The sequence below is a fragment of the Brachyhypopomus gauderio genome, unplaced genomic scaffold (genome assembly GCF_052324685.1).
Source record: "Brachyhypopomus gauderio isolate BG-103 unplaced genomic scaffold, BGAUD_0.2 sc54, whole genome shotgun sequence".
In the NCBI taxonomy this organism is placed as follows: domain Eukaryota; kingdom Metazoa; phylum Chordata; class Actinopteri; order Gymnotiformes; family Hypopomidae; genus Brachyhypopomus; species Brachyhypopomus gauderio.
In genome coordinates, this window is record NW_027506878.1 from 1,113,193 (window position 1) to 1,134,138 (window position 20,946).

General features: G+C 41.9%; 1 protein-coding gene and 1 long non-coding RNA gene across 2 annotated transcripts; one reads left to right on the forward strand and one right to left on the reverse strand.

Annotated features, from left to right (window-relative positions):
* The first annotated feature begins 625 nt into the window (after positions 1-625).
* On the forward strand, positions 626-9,072 carry LOC143488733 (uncharacterized). Its single transcript, XR_013124517.1, has 2 exons — positions 626-1,607; positions 8,369-9,072. It is a non-coding gene; the product is annotated as an uncharacterized LOC143488733 (long non-coding RNA).
* LOC143488732 (globoside alpha-1,3-N-acetylgalactosaminyltransferase 1-like) lies at positions 8,991-15,511 on the reverse strand. Its single transcript, XM_076987601.1, has 7 exons — positions 15,173-15,511; positions 13,575-13,610; positions 13,454-13,498; positions 13,125-13,169; positions 12,920-12,952; positions 11,450-11,584; positions 8,991-11,198 (listed from the first exon to the last, which is right to left on the reverse strand). Exons 1-7 carry the CDS (start codon positions 15,232-15,234, stop codon positions 10,505-10,507), a joined length of 1,050 nt encoding a protein of 349 aa, XP_076843716.1. The 5' UTR covers positions 15,235-15,511; the 3' UTR covers positions 8,991-10,504.
* Positions 15,512-20,946: the final 5,435 nt, after the last annotated feature.

The window sequence follows — 20,946 nt, forward strand, 5'->3', positions numbered from 1 at the left end:
GTTGTGAAAATCACCACCATGGAGTAAGAACGTAGTAGCATGTGCACACTTATATAGACACCCATGCAGAGATATTATATAAGAAACACCAGTATAGAGGCGGGCAACGTGTATGTATATTTGTTTGAGATTATCGTCGTAGATATATTTTCTTTATGTTAGTAAGGTGTGAGTCTTGCTTTGTTAACTCAGTGTAGTATATTTTGTTTGTTTATTTTCTTTGGTGCCGTCTACTGCTCCTTTCCTTGGTTGGTTTTTATTTCCTTGGTTATTAATCGTGTATTTTTGTACGTACGTGTCTGTTCAGCGTTTTGCTGCGTAGAAAAGGCTTATACCCATTACCACTCTGCAGTAAAGCGTTTTCTTACGTATCCGTCTGGTTTTCGCGTTCTTCTTTAATTTCATCTTGTCCACTACGCACATGCTACTACCCCACACACCCCAAATCTAGACCCATGACATCGTGGGGTCGTAACAGACGTAATCTAGACTAACAATAGAAACCAATACAAAGCGAAATATACTACAAATTGCACAAATACTAAATGTGATGCCACTCGCTCGCAGAGGTTTAAATGACGCTGATGGCGTGTAGGAACATTCACTGATAACCATATGTAACGGAGTTAAAAATACAATAATATACTACTTGAATTCCTGCTCAATGTCTGTGTTTTATTTTATAATTTAATGTGAATTTTATCATTATTTTGGTCTTTTATTTTGAAAGACCAGAAACACTCTGCGCACCCGCGAAAGTTATATTGGGCTGTCTCCCCTCCCCCCTCACAGTGGCGTTTTACACTGATGAGGGTAAGTTCGCCTCCGTAACGTTACATATATTTTATTCAGTTAAAATACTAATTCTGTTTTCATATGAGCATATGTTGTGCAGAAAATATTGTATGTTGTAGTTCTACCGTTATAGTGTACTTTGGAGGGTTGATGAGAGTTTAAAAAAAAGGGAAAGACGCTTTTAATCAGCCTCAATTTTATTTTAGCTAGCTAACTGCAAGCTAATAGGGCAGCCATCTTATGACAGTTTTTATTTCATAGGGAGCCAGAGTGTGCGCGACGTGTGAAGACAAAAATTGTGTATTTTCTGTCTGTCACAGGTATGTTCATTTGATTTTGAAGGTGAAAGTTCATTTGTGTATTGTATTTTCTTGTGAAAAATGACACATTCACACAAGGGAATTTTGTATGGAATTATTTATTGTTACAAGTTCATACATGGTTCATTGATTACGTAGAATGAGTTAGCATATTTCATACTATGTCTTGTAATATGGCCAGTGTGTATTTATGCAATGTTAAGGCTTCCTCCCCCTGACAGTGGCGTTTTACACTGATGAGGGGAGCCAGAGTGTGCGCGACGTGTGAAGACAAAAATTGTGTATTTTCTGTCTGTCACAGTAAACATGGTGAACTCCATCCTGTGTCCTGTTATCTGTACACGGATTGTTGAAGAATTCACATCCGTTACATTGGTGCCGTGACCTGTCGGATCTTCTAATCAGCTCTACGCCGATCACCGTGGTTGCTCTCCTGCACTCCCTTCGTCTCGTCCGTGCTTCAGTTGGTTCACCTCGGTGGCTGATGTTGTAGTAAGGACATTTAGGGAGGTGCTGGTGTACAGTTGTTTTCTGCTTTCTCTGTTTTGGACATCTCATACTGTTTTATATATATATATTATTATTATTATTATTTTTCTCTCACAACGCAAGTATTATTATAATTATAATAAGTATAATTATTGAGGACAATGGATGAGTTTACAACTCCTGTTTTGTCTAAGGGTAGAGGTTGGTGGCTAAGACATGATGCAAATGATGGTAATGTTGGACGACCGAATGTCACATCTGACAGTGACGGTACTGGACTAGGTGTGGGTCGTAGATTTTCTCGTGTTGATGGGCTTCAAGGAGAAAACATGCTAACCTCTACTCCCATGAGTGACGTTAATGCTATTCACCAGCTTACAGACATGATGGGACAATTAGGTGCCCAGATTGGTGAATCTATTGTTGCTAAGCTAATGTCTGCTGGCGTTGTCAATGTGTCCAGTGATACGCGGACATCCCCTGCCACCCAGTCTACTCAGTGTAATTATGCCAATTGTGATTCCTCTCACGTGACTGTACATGTTGCCCCTGACAGAGACCTCCCTTCATTTAAAGGTGACGGTACTGACAAATTCTCAGTCCAGGACTGGATTGACATGACTAAGACTTTCCTCAGAAAAAGAAGTACTCCAGTACATGAGCAGGCAGAAGAAATCACTAGTCACTTGATGGGCAAAGCCAGGGACATTGTGAAGATTGCACTACGTGGGGACCCTGATGTTGTTGCTTCCAAAAAGCCTGCCCTAATATATGATGTTCTTCTCAGTTATTTCAGTGATGCCTCCTCATGCCTTCCCCTTGCAGACTTTTACGCCACCCTGCCTGTGGCCAGAGAGAACCCAGTAGACTACTGGATAAGACTGAACAAGGCCGCCGATCGTGCAAGGGAGGGTCTGCAGAGACAAGGGACTGAGGCGAGTAATTTGAATAGTGAGGTCGCTCTCATGTTTGTGAAGCACTGTCCGGACCCAGATCTGTCGTCCACATTTAAGTGGAAGCCTATACATGAGTGGTCGTTGAGCGATGTTCAACTAAGAATCGACGACTATCAAAGGGAATCGCGAGCGAGTCGGAAAACTACCAGTGCATCACAATTTGAAGTTCATGCTGCTACAGTTGTTCAAGACCAGGCCTGTCTTCTGTCAACGACCCCGCCGCCTCCAGTGCAGTGCCCCCAAGTCTGTGGTCACCCTTACTATCCTGATGTTTCGCTCCACTCTTTGCACTCCCCCAGGTCTCCTCCTTCTGTAGTTCATGTTTCGCCCAGTCACACTCCAAACACCCCTGGTTGCGCTTCAGTTCCGGTGGTGGCTCAGAACACGCAGCAATCGGAGGAGAGGATTCTCAGTCGTATGGTTGAAATGTTCCAGGAGGTCATGAATAGAGTTCAGCTTCATGGTTCCCGTCCTGCTGGTGGTAATGGCCCATCTCGCGCTCGTCAGAGGCGCCCTAAAGAGTCGGCTTGCAAAGTTTGTGGTGACATGAGCCACACTACTGTCTCACACTGCATGTCAGAGAGACTCTGTTTTGAGTGTCTTGCCCCCGGCCACACCAGATTACAGTGTCCTGCCAACACTTCTAAGCCTTCTCCTTCCCTGCCTCTGGGAAACTGAGTGACCCGTATTTGGAGGGAGGCAGTATGGGTCTGGAGACTAACTCCCAATGTGGTGTGCTGTCTGATGCTGAATCCGTATATTATTCTGCTGTGGTCTCTTGTCCAAGTCATGAAGTTGTGGTGTATCAAAATATTCACAAAGTCGGTAGCAGTGACAGCCTTTTCTACACGCCTGTGACAATTGGTGGCTCAGTCAAGATGGGTGGGATGCTGGACAGTGGATCCATGGCCTGTAGCATGAGTGAGGATGCTGAGGAAAAGCTGAGTCAAGCTGGCATGCTAACGAATATGAGACTGTCGAAGGCGGATGTGGTTCTGGTTGGTTGTGGCGGACTCCGTGTTAAGCCCAAGTGTGCTTATGAGCTAGAGATGGAGGTTTATGGCTGCAAAATTTTAGTTCCCACACTTGTTGTCCAGGGCCAACATGATGACATCATCCTCGGTGCAAATGTTATTAAGCACATATTGAAAAAATCCAAAAAGTGTGAGTCATACTGGCAAACACTGTCCAGTCCTTGCTCTTCACAAGACCATGATTCAGTGCAGTTCCTGTCCATGCTTTCTGGCCTAAACCCCTGGCAAGGTGTTTCCGTCCCAGACAGAGTCGGTACAGTAAGATCAAACTCGGCTGCTTGTATTGAACCAGGACAGGAGTATCTTGTCTGGGGCAGACTGCCCAAAGGTACAGTTGTGTCTCCCGGTAGCACGGTGCTGACCGAGCCCACTTCATCCCGCTCTGCACCTAGAGGTGTCATTGTCGCCAAGCTTGTGACTCATCTGTGGGGCGATAGGTGGGTCCCCCTGAAGCTCATTAATACCTCTAATAAACCGGTGAATGTTAGACGTAATGCAAAGCTGGCAGACGTGTATACATGTGTTGCTCTTGAGGACATTGATGGGGCTGAGCAGCCTAACACATTACTATCCAACCATGCCATGTCTGCAAAGCCATCTACAGTCGACCTTGAGTGTGTGAAGGAACAACTTGGCTCCTTGGGGCTCTCTAATGTCGATGTTGACTCATGTGAGGTGTCGGATGTGTACAAGCAGAGATTGGCGAACCTTGTATTGCAGCACCAAGATGTCTTCTCACGTCATCATCTGGACTGCGGTGAAGCGAAGGGCTTTGTGCACCGAATACACCTTTCTGACAACAGACCTTTCAGGCTTCCTTACCGGCGTGTTCCGCCTAGCCAGTATCATAAGTTGCGCCAAGTGTTGAGTGAGATGGAGGAAAAAGAAATAATAAGAAAATCGACTAGTGAGTATGCGTCGCCACTAGTGCTAGTATGGAAGAAAAATGGCGATCTCCGTATTTGTACTGATTTCCGCTGGCTAAACAAAAGAACCCTGAAAGACGCCCATCCACTTCCCCATCAAGCAGACTGCTTGGCGGCCCTTGGAGGCAACTGTCTCTTCAGCACCATGGATTTGACATCCGGCTTCTACAACATGCCGCTCCATGAAGAGGATAAGAAGTACTCGGCCTTCACTACTCCCATGGGCCTCTATGAGTACAATCGTCTGCCACAGGGCCTCTGTAACAGTCCGGGAAGTTTTATGAGGATGATGACCAGCATTTTCGGAGATCAAAACTATCTGAGCTTGCTGTGCTACTTAGATGACCTCTTGGTCTATGCGCCTGATGAGGACACTGCGCTTAAGCGCCTTGAGATAGTGTTTGAGAGATTGCGTGGCCACAACCTGAAACTAGCACCTAAGAAGTGCTTTTTCCTGCGCAGGTCTGTGAAATTCCTAGGCCATGTCATCGATGAGTGTGGTGTTTCTACAGACCCCAGCAAAGTTGAGGCTATCGCCAACATGTGCTGTGCCGACCTTATGGAGCCTGATGGTGTAACGCCTTCCCAAAAACGACTCAGATCATTCCTAGGGATGATAAATTACTATCAGCACTTTGTACCGAAGTTTTCTGCCATAGCGAAGCCCTTGTTCGAGCTCCTGAAGGGTGAGAAGAGAAAAGGGAAAAACAATAAGTCAAAGCTCCAGTACAGAAAGTTGTCTGCTGCTGACTGGACAGCTGCGCATGTTCAAGCCTTTGAGAGCCTGAAGGAGAGTTTAATGCAAGCGATGGTCCTAGCCCACCCTGACTTTTCCCATCCCTTTGTGCTTTCCACAGACGCATCTCTGGATGGGATAGGGGCAGTGTTGTCTCAGATCAAGGACGGTGAGCTCCATGCCAGACCCATAGCTTTTGCTAGCAAGTCCCTCACTCAGTCGCAAAAGAACTATCCAGCCCACAGACTCGAGTTTTTGGCATTGAAATGGGCCGTATGTGATAAGTTCAGTCATTGGCTGAAGGGCCACAAGTTTTCAGTCTGGACGGACAATAACCCGCTGACTCACATTCTGACCAAACCAAAGCTAGATTGCTGTGAACAGCGTTGGGTAGCCAAACTTGCCAGCTATGACTTCGATATTAAATATGTTCCTGGCCGCCAGAACATTGTGGCAGATGCTTTGAGCCGTGTCCCTTTCATCAAGGACCCAGTGGGCCGAAGATTGTTCACAGAGCCCTGTCAGAGTCTTCTCAGTGAGGTTCAAGGTATGTCGACTGCCTCTATCCAGCAGGCCTTTCGCACGTCATGTGATCCAGACCAAGTACAACACAATTGTCACCAGTTCGTACAGGGCGCTCTCCAAGCTCACTCCCAAATTATGGAACGGGAGGTGGTGTCTGCAGTCCTGCAGTCACATGTATGCTGGGATACTGGTCCTTCTGTTCGTGCCATGGCAGCTTTGCAGTTCCTTCCACAACTGGTCAGTCAAGGGTCAGATCCTTTGCCAGCTTACACTGAAAAGGATCTGCGTGACAGCCAGTTGGGAGATTCTACCCTTTCCCGTGTCCTGTTTTATGTTGAGAGGCGTCAAAGGCCTACAAGGAGAGATAGAGCTAAAGAGCCAATGCCAGTGATGAAATATTTGAAACACTGGGAGAAGCTCTCTGTGATCAATGGTGTTCTGTACAGGGTCTCGAGAGATCAGAGAACAAGAGCCAAGCGTCACCAATTTGTGGTTCCTGACACACTTATGGCTGAGGTCCTGCGTGGTGTGCATGACGAGGCAGGTCATCAAGCCCAGTCACGGAGTTTGGGCTTAACTAGACAAAGGTTCTTCTGGCTGACACTTGACAGAGACGTGAGGGACTATGTCCGGCAGTGCCAGCGATGTGTTGTGAGCAAGACAGCTGAACCTGAGGGGAGAGCACCTCTAGAGAATATTGTAACATCTAAACCGCTTGAGCTGGTCTGCATTGATTTTTGGTCTGCTGAGAACTCCCGTAATAAGTCGATCGACGTGCTTGTTATCACGGACCATTTTACAAGAATGGCGCAGGCCTTTCCCTGTAAAGACCAAACAGCAAAGCAGGTCGCCAATGTTTTGTGGAATAAGTACTTCTGTGTCTTTGGATTTCCAGAAAGAATCCATAGTGACCAAGGACCTAACTTTGAGAGTCATCTGATCAGTGAGCTGCTGAAGGTGTCTGGTGTCAAGAAATCACATACCACACCATACCATCCCATGGGCAATGGGTCTGTGGAGCGTTTCAATCGAACCCTGGGTGGGATGATTCGTGCCTTGCCCCCTGCAGCAAAAGTCGATTGGCCGAAAAAGTTACAGACTCTAACCTTTGTGTACAATTGCACTGCCCATGAAACAACGGGCTTTCCCCCATTTTATCTCATGTTTGGACGTGTCCCGCGCCTGCCTGTGGACATCCTGTTTCGTTCTGTCTTGCATGATTCTAATGTGTCGAGCTATGACAAATATGTGGAATCCCTTACCAGTGCTCTTAAAGACGCGATGGTAGTTGCCCAAGAACATGTTGCCAAAGAACAACACAGACACGCTTTGCTGTACAACAGAAGGGTGAAAGGCTCCAACATTGAAATAGGAGATCGAGTGCTTTTGGCCAATAAGAAGAAAAAGGAGAAAAAGAAACTGGCCGATAAATGGGAATCAACCATCTATACTGTCCTGGATGTCAACCCTGACACTCATACCTACAAGATCAGTGACAGTGTTTCTGGGAGAGTGAAGATTGTCCACAGAAATCTTCTGTTGCCAGTTAATTTCCTTCCAGTAGAGGTTTGTGACATGTCTGACAACGTTTCGACATTTGTCAGTGGTGGTTCTATCCCCACTGTCAGTGATGTGGATGAGACTCGATCAGAGTGTGACAGTGAGCATGAGACCGTGCGTGTCCCGATGCCATCAACGGATGATCTGGGCCCCGTGGATATTGCTAAGCATGCTGATTCTAACAGAAGAACTGTTGAATGGATCACACAGTTGTCTGACTCAAACCCAACACAAGCTGATGTTTCTGAACTGGCCAGTGACACTTCAGTTCCCCGAGAGATAGTTGGCCTGTCACCGGGCGGATGCCCTGACCAGCTCACTTCCCCTGACTCTGACCTGGTAACTGGCCCTGCCGATGACTTTACCACCAGACTGTCGGACTGTGATCCTACTGTTGATCAGGCTACTCATGCTCCACCTACTGTTGACCAATTGACTGTTGCACGACCTGTTGTGCCTGCTAGTCAGTCACAGTTACGTCCTCGAATTCGTCGTTTGATTAAGCCTGTGAACAGACTTATACAAACTATGACTAGACAGGATGTTGTTCCTACCCATACCAGTGTTAAGGGTGTCTGCAGATCTATGCTTCAGGCCCTGGTTGATTAGTTTTTGGCCCTATTGTGTCACTTTTGGACCTACATTCGTTCTAATGCTTCTTTACATTGTTCAGTTTAATGCCTGATGCCACTTGGGCCAGTATTGTCTAGTCTGTGTTTGCATGCAGGATTTGTGGGGTGTAAAAGGCACCCTGTTACCAGTAGTTGGGTTGAGGGTTGGCACCACCCTCATCCCACTTTGTCCTTATGGGACACTTTGTTTGTTGGTTTGCCTTATTGGTACCTGCTTTTGTTTGTGATCCTTTGTCCTGCATAACTGAGGCTCAAATTCGATAAAATTCAGTGGGGGTGAGTGTAACGGAGTTAAAAATACAATAATATACTACTTGAATTCCTGCTCAATGTCTGTGTTTTATTTTATAATTTAATGTGAATTTTATCATTATTTTGGTCTTTTATTTTGAAAGACCAGAAACACTCTGCGCACCCGCGAAAGTTATATTGGGCTGTCTCCCCTCCCCCCTCACAGTGGCGTTTTACACTGATGAGGGTAAGTTCGCCTCCGTAACGTTACATATATTTTATTCAGTTAAAATACTAATTCTGTTTTCATATGAGCATATGTTGTGCAGAAAATATTGTATGTTGTAGTTCTACCGTTATAGTGTACTTTGGAGGGTTGATGAGAGTTTAAAAAAAAGGGAAAGACGCTTTTAATCAGCCTCAATTTTATTTTAGCTAGCTAACTGCAAGCTAATAGGGCAGCCATCTTATGACAGTTTTTATTTCATAGGGAGCCAGAGTGTGCGCGACGTGTGAAGACAAAAATTGTGTATTTTCTGTCTGTCACAGGTATGTTCATTTGATTTTGAAGGTGAAAGTTCATTTGTGTATTGTATTTTCTTGTGAAAAATGACACATTCACACAAGGGAATTTTGTATGGAATTATTTATTGTTACAAGTTCATACATGGTTCATTGATTACGTAGAATGAGTTAGCATATTTCATACTATGTCTTGTAATATGGCCAGTGTGTATTTATGCAATGTTAAGGCTTCCTCCCCCTGACAGTGGCGTTTTACACTGATGAGGGGAGCCAGAGTGTGCGCGACGTGTGAAGACAAAAATTGTGTATTTTCTGTCTGTCACAGTAAACATGGTGAACTCCATCCTGTGTCCTGTTATCTGTACACGGATTGTTGAAGAATTCACATCCGTTACACATACATCTATAATAATAAACCCTTTAAATTTAGTGCTGTCGTTAACGGTCTACCACTGTAGATTCACGTACCCTCCTATAATCTTAATTCGACGTTATCGCTAAACAGTATTCTGAACTAGTAATATAGAGCTGTCTAGCTGGATGTCGGCTAGTATTTCACTCAACATAAATTTCAAACAAAAGTTATGAACAATCTTCATTTCAGCAAATGGTGATTCGGAGCTCGTCGGGATGATTTTAAACGAGTGGCCGATACGCAGAGTCACCCAAGAGTCTTTAGATGTCTGTCAGCAGAGGCAGGCGTATGGAGTCACCGCGCTGCGTTCAAAACAGTGACGAGCGCGAAGTGCTGGGTGCAAAGCTGGAAACATTAGTCTGAACAATCATCACAGTGTATCTAAGCTATTAACATAAATCCTTTCCAGTCTCGCTTAACAGGACTCTTTCATTGCTGCATTTATTTCAATATAAAGTGTAAAAGCCTGTCATTTTTTGATCAGGCAACATTGTGGAAGGCTCTCAGGAATGATTTGCTGTGCTGTCACTCATTTGGCCACGCCCCTATCTGTTAATACCACGCCCCTCACGTTAGATCGGGGCCAAAAGTCTGAACTGAAAAGAAGATCTGAAACTGAAAAAAACAGCTTCGAAACTTGAAAAAAAAATGTGAAAGTGAAAAAAAAGATCCGAAACTCAAAAAAATAAGATCTGAATCTGGAAAAAAAAGAGTCTGAAATCTGAAATACATTAAACCTCAAATATCAAAATATACAGCAACCTGAAACTTGAAAAAAAATAATTGATTCAAAATAAATACAGAATTGAATCAAAATTGTATTTAAACTGAAAAAACATTTGCTTCACTTTTTTGATGTTCAGGCTCAACACTGTAACTTTCAGTTTCAGATCTCATTTTCAAATGAACAAAACATTTGTCCCTAATTTAACACCATATTACTCACGCATATTCATATTGTGGTGCTGCTCATGCATATTCATATTGTGGTGTTACTCATGCATATTCATATTGTGAATGAGACTCTCTCATTCTGCTACATCTGCAATCATATCTCTGTCATGAACACCTTACTGCTGTCTGCAATACCAAAACTCAGAGCTTCTAAATTAAACCACATCAGGAAAACACAGTTAACTTTACAGACTTGTTTTTATATTTGTTTAGACTTGTTTAGGAACTGAGCTGTTTACATGTGGTACATGTGGTACTATACAAACAAACTTTGACAGAAATTAGAAATTTAAGAGGGTTTCTTGAGGCTCACTATTTACTATGTAAAAGTAGGTAAGAAAAATGATTATAAAAAATTTGCAGTAATTGAACATTGGAGAGCAAAAGCTCAAATGTGTTCCATAGTTCACATGAGGTCGCTGTTCATCTCAGTGAGGTTTGTAATAACTTGTGACAGACGAATCAGTTTTACATCATTGATTTTGTATCTTAAGTCCTGCCACAGGTACTCGGGTGACAGGATCTTGGTGGGCTTGTTGTACAGGAAGTACTTGTTCAGGTGGGACTCCTCCTGCCACGCCGCTTCAATAGAATTGGCCTTGTCCACGTCCAGCTGTATCCGGCAGGTTTTAACCAGTTTGTGCACCTCCTTCACTAGACCGCCAATCACTGCACCACCATAGTAATAATCTCCCATCCCCTGAGGAATGTAGGCCTGGGACTCAGGACGCCTCTCATATGGGAATTCATCACGTGCTGTATTGTAATAACCAGGGTGTATCACGGCAACTATTTCACCCAGAGTCTCCGCCCCCCAGTGGTCATAGAACTTGGTGTCCACGTCGAGGCTGAAGATGTAGTCGACCTCATTGGCCAGTTGGTTCTCAATGAGTTCCTCGAGCTTCTCCATCCTGCCTAGTGAGATCTCCTGCCAGCGGTTTGAACTTGGTATTTTCAGTGTAGTCAGACTACGGTTGGCACCCAGTGTTACCATAGGAACTGCCTCTGGCTGGTCTGTGAAGATGTAATAATGCACACGGTAACCCTGCAGGTAGTGTTTCTCTGCTGACTCCAGAAAGTCCTTCAGCAACTGGACATATCTGAGGGTTTGGGGGAGGAGTTGGCATTATGTTTTGTGCTTGTTCATTAAATTATATTAGCATTAGTTTCTATTATCTTTTTTGTTATATTAGCATTAGTGTCTATTTTTATTTTTCATGTTTGTCTGAGATTTTTTTCCCAAAATATTTCATTGTAATATTAAATTTATTTACACTCCCACTTAAATATTAGACTTAGTTATTGTTACTCCCATCCTATTGTTAAACACCAGCCTATGGTAGATACTTACTTCCCCAGTGCAAACACAGTGGTTGCTATAGTGATGTTCTGGGTTTTGTAGATGGCGTCAATCAGAGTCGTGTTGAATGTGTCCTCCCACACCACTGGAGCAAGCCATGGGGTCACCGTGATGACATCTTTCCTGCTGTTACACACACACACACACACACACACACACACACACACACACACACACACCCACACACCATGAGGTCACCATGATGACATCTGTCCACACACACACACATATAATCATATGTAAACACACACACATATAATCATATGTAAACACACACACACACACACACACATAATCATATGTAAACACACACATATATAATCATATGTAAACACACACACACACATATAATCATATGTAAACACACACACACACACACATATAATCATATGTAAACACACACACACACATATAATCATATGTAAACACACACACACACATATAATCATATGTAAACACACACACACACACATAATCATATGTAAACACACACACACACACACACATATAATCATATGTAAACACACACACACACACACATATATAATCATATGTAAACACACACACACACATATATAATCATATGTAAACACACACACACACACACACACACACATATATAATCATATGTACACACACACACACACACACATATAATCATATGTACACACACACACACACACATATAATCATATGTACACACACACACATATATAATCATATGTAAACACACACACACACAAATATATAATCATATGTAAACACACACACACACACACACATATAATCATATGTAAACACACACACATATAATCATATGTAAACACACACACACACACATATAATCATATGTAAACACACACACACACACATATATAATCATATGTAAACACACACACACACAAATATATAATCATATGTAAACACACACACACACACACAAATATATAATCATATGTAAACACACACACACACACACATATAATCATATGTAAACACACACACATATAATCATATGTAAACACACACACACACACATAATCATATGTAAACACACACACACACACACACACACACACACACATATATATAATCATATGTAAACACACACACACACACATATAATCATATGTAAACACACACACACACACACACACACATAATCATATGTAAACACACACACACACACATAATCATATGTAAACACACACACACACATATAATCATATGTAAACACACACACACACACACATATAATCATATGTAAACACACACACACATATAATCATATGTAAACACACACACACACACACACACACACACATATAATCATATGTAAACACACACATATAATCATATGTAAACACACACACACACACATATAATCATATGTAAACACACACACACACACACACATATAATCATATGTAAACACACACACACTCTTCCATAAGTACTTACCCATTTAGAACACTTGGTTGCTTGTACAAAAGCCTAGTAAAAACATTAAAGTCAATAAACCTCAAAGAAACCAGGAGAATTTAGTAATTCTATTTACACGACAATCCAAATACTATAAATTAGTAGTAGTAATACAAACAAGTAATTAGTTACTAACAATGAATGTGTAGTGTGTGTGTGTGTGTGTGTGTGTGTGTGTGTGTACCCCTGAGGAGAGAGCAAGTCCTTGGTTTTGTACTGTACTTTTTCTCTGAGGGAAAAAACATCAATACATTTGATTATTTAACCAAAAATCAGGTTTTTCATCTTTTCTAATGTTATTTTTACTGGTGTAGATCACTATAGTAATGGTAACTGGTGTGGTTTTGGTGATGCTGTTAAACTAGCTGCTAAACACACAAACACAAAGGGATACACGTGATTACACAGAAACTGAAACAAAACAAAGAGCACATAGTGCTTGAAGCCACTGGTGTTGAAACCCCAGATGGACCAACCATGACAGGACTGCTGTGTGAATGCAACAGGACTCACTTCACACTTGAGTAGCATATGAGTTCCTTTAACTGTACATCCTCTCTGGAAACACAAAACACATGTGAATTAGCTAGAACAGTGTGAGTGGTGTGTGTGTGTGTGTGTGTTAACAGTTTACCTAAACCAGGAGTAAGTGTTGCCCAGGTAAATAGTCCTGAAGGGATAAAGGATATAGTTAGTAATCTGAACTCATTATGGGTCTTGTAAATAAATTTCACATTGAAATCAAATTGGCAGCAGGAACATTGGGGGAGAATGGTAGTGTTATGTCTAGATTATTTAAAGGGTTTCCTCCAGAAAGCACAATTTACATCTCTCCCATACTGTAAGCCCAGAGACACTCTCCTCTAGTATAAAATGCAGTTCTGTTGCAGATTTTTAACCACACAAACTGATCCCTGGACAATCCCACAGTACAGCTATGCTATCCAATTCATAACTGCTAAGTAAAAACATTTGGCATTATTTAAGGACAGTTGCTGATGGTCTTTTTCAGAAATGGCTTAATGTCAGATGGTTTACTGATTTGGAGAAAATTCCTGATCAGATGGAACCTTTGCAGCAGAACACCAGCTGCAGAATTTAATGTGTTTATGAGAGACATAATTTTCTCAGTTGGCTAAGCATCAAGAAAACCTATGGACAATTTAGGTTGTTTAATAGTGTTTTAAAGATAGTTGTATAAAATTATCTGTGGTGATGGGGAAGGTATTGTCTCATTATTTGATTGTGAGCAAATCCAGTGCCAGTTTGTCTGGTTAGGTGGGTGTGTGTCACATTTCTGACAGTGTTAAATATCTGTCACGTTACGGGGCCCCCTGCTGGCTGCCTCCATCCACAGCAGCAGTAATTTATGTTGTCCAATTATTGCATTGTGTTCGTTCCTCAGGTGGGTGGGGCTTACTACAATCCCTGACACCTGAGGGTAGTTTGTCTGTCTATATATGTCTTGTCTTTGTACCTGTTCACTGCTTGTTATTGCATCCTTGATGTGGAGCACGTTACGGGTTTTGTGTTGTTCACCGAATTAAATTCCTTCTATTTCCCTGAGGCTAGTCTGATCGCTTCCTTTTTATTTTGCACTCCTCGCCCACCACTGAATCTTAAAACATCTACAAATCTCTTTTTGTGTGATGATGTGCCCAGTTCAGAAAAAAAAACTAGTAAAAGTGACACAGTTGATGTTTCGTGTATTTAAGGGTGTAGCCCACATCAGGCTTTCTATTTAAATAATCATATTCTTTATTAAGTTTTTTAAATATTAAATTACCTTTAAATTAATAAAATTAATCCTTAGTAGTTATACAGAAACATTTAATTTACGGTCACATACAGAGTCCAAATAAAAGACTCAAAATGACATTGTAGTCTACCAGTTATACCCAATGTGTAAATGGAGGTTTATATACCATTGACAGATGGTAACAACAGACATTTTTTGTTAATTTTTGTCCATAATTTAAATAACATAATGATTTAGGCACACATTGGCTGTTTCAAAAGACTTTTAAAATCAGCACTAGAACAGCAGCACTGCTATTAAAGTGAACTCATTAAAATGTTGAATTTTATCTTCAAATCAAATTAAACAAGCGTTTTCATCTTTATGTATCATGGATCAGCAACAAATCTAAATCTGAATGTGTAATCATGCACATCACCTTTATTGATTGATAGTCGTCAATCCAGTACTGTGAATAAAAAGTATTTACTTACCCAACCAGCAGAACTCCTATAAATGACAGTAAAAACAGCTGATATTTCTGTAGTAATGCCATGGTGATGTTAATTCTCTTCACCAGATGCTGACACAAACGAGACGTGGCAGATAGAAGTTATAAATAATCCAAACCCATCATAACCATCAGAATTAAACCATGTTGCAGGGGTGTGTCTTTTACAGTCAACAGTGTTTCAATGTTTAATGGACAAACACTATATTTCCTCTAAATGTTACCCAATGAAAATATGCTTCTGCATCCTATTGTATATTACCAAGAGAAATGTTTTAAAAAACAACATGTGACTACAAGGGGAATCATTTTGGAGTGAGAATGTCATCCACCCCCACCCCCCCCCCCTCCCCACCCCCACACCACTACATTTTGGACTCTTCCAAACTGGGCTCTCATGCGTCAGAGAAGAGGAGAAGTTGGTAACAGGTAAAAAGTGAGTACACAAATTAACTAGAGTAACTCCAAAAGTAACACAGATTACAGCCCCTTCATAATGGAGGAAAGTGTCTTCTGGTTCTGCCAGACCTCCCCCAGGCCTGAAATAGAGAGGGCTACAGGGTCCACAGGGCATCAATAGCCCCTTTACACCAACTAGAACCTGGAACCATTCCTGTCTGTGAACCATTCTGTTTCATCTTGATGCTACAATAAAATTGGCATCTGCACGAGAGTATGACTGGATGAAGGATGTGTCATCACCAGGGGTGTGGCACAGTCAACAATGGAGTAAAGAGAATAGGGGGACCACACGTAGATTACCTGTCAACGTTTGTGCTCTTCTTACATCAACCAAACCTCATTAATACCAAACCTCATTAATACCAAACCTCATTAATAGCCATTGTGGATGGAAGCATGGACAGCTTCCAGCATTGCTGCAGCTAAATTCAGCGTCTCAGTGTCATGGTACATTTCCGGACGTGTCTAGAGGTTTACATATGTCTGTAGATGGTTGCTTCTGAGGGTGTCTTGGTGTGTGTGTTTAGTGTGTGTCAATGGTGTGTCCGCTGCTCATCTTTGTTTGTTCTGTGTTTATCTGTTAATGCTTAAAAGCTATTGTTATGTCTAAAAAAATCATATTGTACATGCTGTTCTCATCTCTGCATCCTGCCTCACCCTCGCCCACGTTACGCTCAGTTATCTGGTTGTACGTGCAATCCAGCACATAATGCACTGGCAATCTTCCCAGTACCAGATTGGTTGCACCATAAATCTTTCCTGTACAGCTTGCCATGTCCCTGCTTGTTGTCATAGTCCTCACTATTAATCTGTTGATTTGTGAACGGTTGATTTGTGAACACTATTAATCTGTGAACGGTTCACAACTAAGGTCCTGATCCTGTTCCCACTCCAGCAGTGGTTTCATCTTGACTCTTGCTCCTGACCTAGTACAGAGTTTTTAAACATCATTATTCTTTACTTTAATTTAGTATATTCTTGACTTCTCTGTCCACATTCCAGGTTGTGACTGTGTAATATAAGCTGGCTGTTTTATGACAGGATAGTCTCAGCATGTTTGAGAAATGACACCATGTGCTCTGCGACCTTCCTGAGGAAATCCACCATTCTAGTCACTTTGCTAGTCCCCAGCAGTGCTTAAAAGAAATAAATACACATGACTCTTTAAAATATGCAGTTATATGCACAATATTGCACAGCACTACACAAGTTATGGGTACAAACGATGTGTTCACGTTCTCAAATATGCAAATATACGAGTGTATGTGGGGTGGATACTATGGAGACCAGGTGAGAGGTGTGGTGACAAGGCTTCCTCACTGTTGTCTCCTGTATCAGTGCTGCTGAGAGTGGCCAGTAGAAGCTGAATCAGAACTGTTCAGCAGCCTGGTGTCCTGGGAGTAGAGGCTGAACCAGAACTTGCTGGTGCTGCACTTTGTGCCCCTGTGAGTTAACGTGCAAGCAAGAAAGCCAAAACAGGAGCCGCAACTGTTACATGTTTACTTAACGTACTTTTACATTATTGTTAATGCGCTACTTCACGAGTTGTTCATGTTAACTAATGTATTACTTTACATTAGTAAGTAAACACTTAATGTAAAGTGTTACCAATTTTTTAACACAGACTACACAAACATTTTAAATTCACTAACAAAACACAAGAGCAACGCATTTACTCAAGTTGAGAGACAGGTGCTATGAATAACTCACATAGCACAGACAAACACGCACACCAAGACGCACACACAGAGAGCTCAGGGGATGTACCGTGACATGTTATTTATTCACATGTATCTACACAAACCTGCTGAAAATACCTTTGTGTGAACAATTACAATGTGATGATATCCAGTACTCACATTTTGTATTAGAACAGCAGAACCACTTGTGAAATGTATGGACTGCTATAGTAATGGGCAGTCATGGCCTGGTGGTTAGGGAACTGGTCTTGTGACAAAAGGGTCCCTATAGGCCTGCTGAACGTTCCATTTCCAGTAATATACCCTCAGTTTATCCCACCAAGAAGATAGCTAATAATGCTATTTGAATAACAAATGCTAAATCTGGTGTAAAAAGCCTTTCAACAGACTAGAACAATGTTGTTGTTGAAAGACAATTAGCCTATACAAATGTCAAGCTAGCTTGCTAAAGTTAATCATTTAATACACATTTGAGCACATAAGTAAGTGAGCTATTATTAAACTACTGTTAGCGATTAAAGCAAGCTATGTATATATGTAATCCACTCAAATTATTAATAATCAAGTAAGTTATAATCCACCCAAGATTATATTTTAATTATCATATTGACTTAATTAGCAAACAGAGCACTTCCGAAATTGGCTATTTCAATAACAGTGGCCAGCAGTTTCCGCCCAGAACCTTCATAGAGGCCAAATTGCGTTTCAATCATACGAACGTTCTTCATTCATGTTATTAATTTACTGCTAAGCGGGACGAGAAGCAGGACCTAGTGCTACACCGCGGACAAGTCAGAAGAGCGAACATTTACCACTACATTTACCAGATCGTACATTTACCACTACATTTACCAGATCGTACATTTACCACTACATTTACCAGATCGTACATCTACCATTACATTTACCAGATCGTACATTTACCACTACATTTACCAGATCGTACATTTACCACTACATTTACCAGATCGTACATTTACCACTACATTTACCACAACGTACATTTACCACTACATTTACCAGATCGTACATTTACCACTACATTTACCAGATCGTACATTTTTAATTGGGTGGATTTAATTGGGTTATTAATGGTTTCAATCGTTTTCATATTTTGCGGTAAAACAAAGTTACTGCCGTTCGCTACAGCGTTGAACACTGTCAGATCTAACTAACCACAAGCTCTTGTGATAATAGGCCCATCTATCTACCTATTTTATTTCGCGTCAACCCCGTGTAGTTAACGGTGACATAAAATAAGAAACAAGATTTTTTCTAGTGTATCTGTAGTTGTAACTGGTGAATCCAGGGACGTGTGAGGATCACATTCGCACCAGGGCTGAAAAGGTTGAAGATGAAGTTGTAAACTCTTGTCGTTTGAGTCTACCCTGTGCTTTAGCTCATGTTAGAAAATAAAAACACGTAAACCTGGTATTTTTACAATAATTTTCGCCGCTGATGTATGTATTGGTTCATTAAGACGTAATGGTTTTGACTGAGCCATCCGGAATGGCGAAAGCGGCTTCTTGCGTTTACGGATTGCGTTTACATTGAATCCATTGACATGACAGTCAAAAAAATTTTTTTTAATGGATTTTACTATATTTTACGGAGCCCGTAAGGTGACATCATGTAAAAAATAAATAAATAACGCGTGGCCACGACTTATTAACGCGTGGGAACGAGATACTAACGTCGCCTTTCACACGCGGCAACAAAGTTTATTTTTTCACAGCAAAGCAAGCAGATCCCAGGGATGTTCGCGAACTGACTGCCCAAGGAAGGTACACCTGGCTTTTATATAAAGTAATACTTAATTATCTTGTTCGCACGCGTTAGTAAGTCGTTCGCATGCGTTAGTAAGTCGTGGCCACGCGTTATTATATTTTTTACATGACGTCACCTTACGAGTAATATTTGGCATCACCTGTCGCTGTATCCCCGTACACCAGCAGCCAACCCCATTTAGGTGGGTTGCTACCTGACCCACCTAAACAAATGTCTCTTTTCCCTTTGTTGTTTACACAAGATGCTTTTAAATGTTCCTTGTGTACTAGGTTACATATACTGTACAGAACTATACCAGTTTTGGATTCACTTAGTGTGCATGTAGGCCTGTGTTGAAAAAATCGATTTTCCGATTCAGAATCGATTCGCATATGATGATCCAAAGATCGATTTTTTTAGTGAACTTTTACCCCCGCCTCGTCACTGAATTCACGCAGGCGTGCTCGGTCTAACTAACTGTAAAACAACATGGCGTCGGACAGTGACGGTAACGACGATAGTCAAATCGGCAATCTAAAAGCAGAAGGACAGTTGATCCAGTGTCAGTGACTATTTACAGTTAGTCCGTGTCACTGACAGTTTACCCAGTGTTTTACAGTTTAAAAAAGTTAAAAATGTTCTTGTAACGTTGGGCGCAAGGCGATGGACGAGACAGAATCCTTTGCACTTTCCAAATCGTTACGTTTATTACATTTACCGAAGCGCAGACAGCGCACATAAAACACGTTTACATAGAACATGTGTGACTCAAACAACGACGAGCACAGGACGCTGCGCGAACACACAAACCCCACGTGACGAGATGAGCCACAGGTGACCCGCACCCACGGAGATCTACAGACGCAGACGAGTAGACGCAGACAACTTTAACACACGCCCAAAGGGAGGGGTCGGGGACCATAACATGACAGTTCTGTTCTTATATTTGCACTTTAAAGAAAAATACACGTTTACATTTTATACTTTCAGTTTATTAAGTGTGAGCACTTAAAATAAAAATGCATTTGGTAGCAACAGCTTTTGGGTGAATTCTTAATTATTTCAATCATAATAATAATGCACTGGTTACAGGCCCGTAGCCAGCATTGTGATGGGGGGGATCTTTTTCCCCCAAAAGTGGACTTCATTTGGCTCTCTACTCCAATGCCCCCTAAATACACGAGCACACTTCAAACCTTTTAATTTACAAATATTTTATTCATTATAAGCAAGGTTGCCAACTTTTCAAAATCACTAGGAGTGAGATTTGATGCGGGGGGGGTGTTATGTCATATCAGGGGTCACCAACGTGGTGCCCGCGGGCACCATGTCGCCCGCGAGGACGTTATGAGTCGCCCGCGGGCTTGTTTTAAAAACAGCTCACTATATTGCCATGCACCAAAGCACTGCATCGTTTATGTTTTTGCTGCTATTAGCGATTGTCCGCGGTTGCTAGCGGTCTTCCTGCTTAGCAATTGACATGCGCACATGAACCCAATAACCCCCCCCCCGCTCAACAACTTTCTTTCTGGTAGCCCTCCGCAATAATTGGTATCCAAGAAGTAGCTCCCAACTTCAAAAAGGTTGGTGACCCCTGTCTTATATGTTTCCTCTATGTTGCGCCTAAGCGATCGATCACCAGTGGTTGGCGCCAGAGCGAACTAGTAACTCATTGAATCATAGATGTAGATCGGAGATAAATAAACTAGATTTTTTCAGCGTGAGAAATCGGATGTATGGCGTGTGAAGACAGTCAAATGCGAGTGTCTCGCGCTCATTGCGTGAGAGTTGGCAACACTGTTATAAGTTTGTTGTGAGTCTGTTGTTG

Excerpts from the sequence above, each read along its gene's own strand:
- LOC143488732 (XM_076987601.1), bottom strand. The coding sequence starts at position 15,234 with ATGGCATTACTACAGAAATATCAGCTGTTTTTACTGTCATTTATAGGA. Across the intron at positions 11,585-12,919 it reads CAACCAAGTGTTCTAAATGG|CAGGAAAGATGTCATCACGG; the intron begins GTAAGTACTTAT and ends TGTGTGTAACAG. Across the intron at positions 11,199-11,449 it reads ACTGTGTTTGCACTGGGGAA|ATATGTCCAGTTGCTGAAGG; the intron begins GTAAGTATCTAC and ends CCAAACCCTCAG.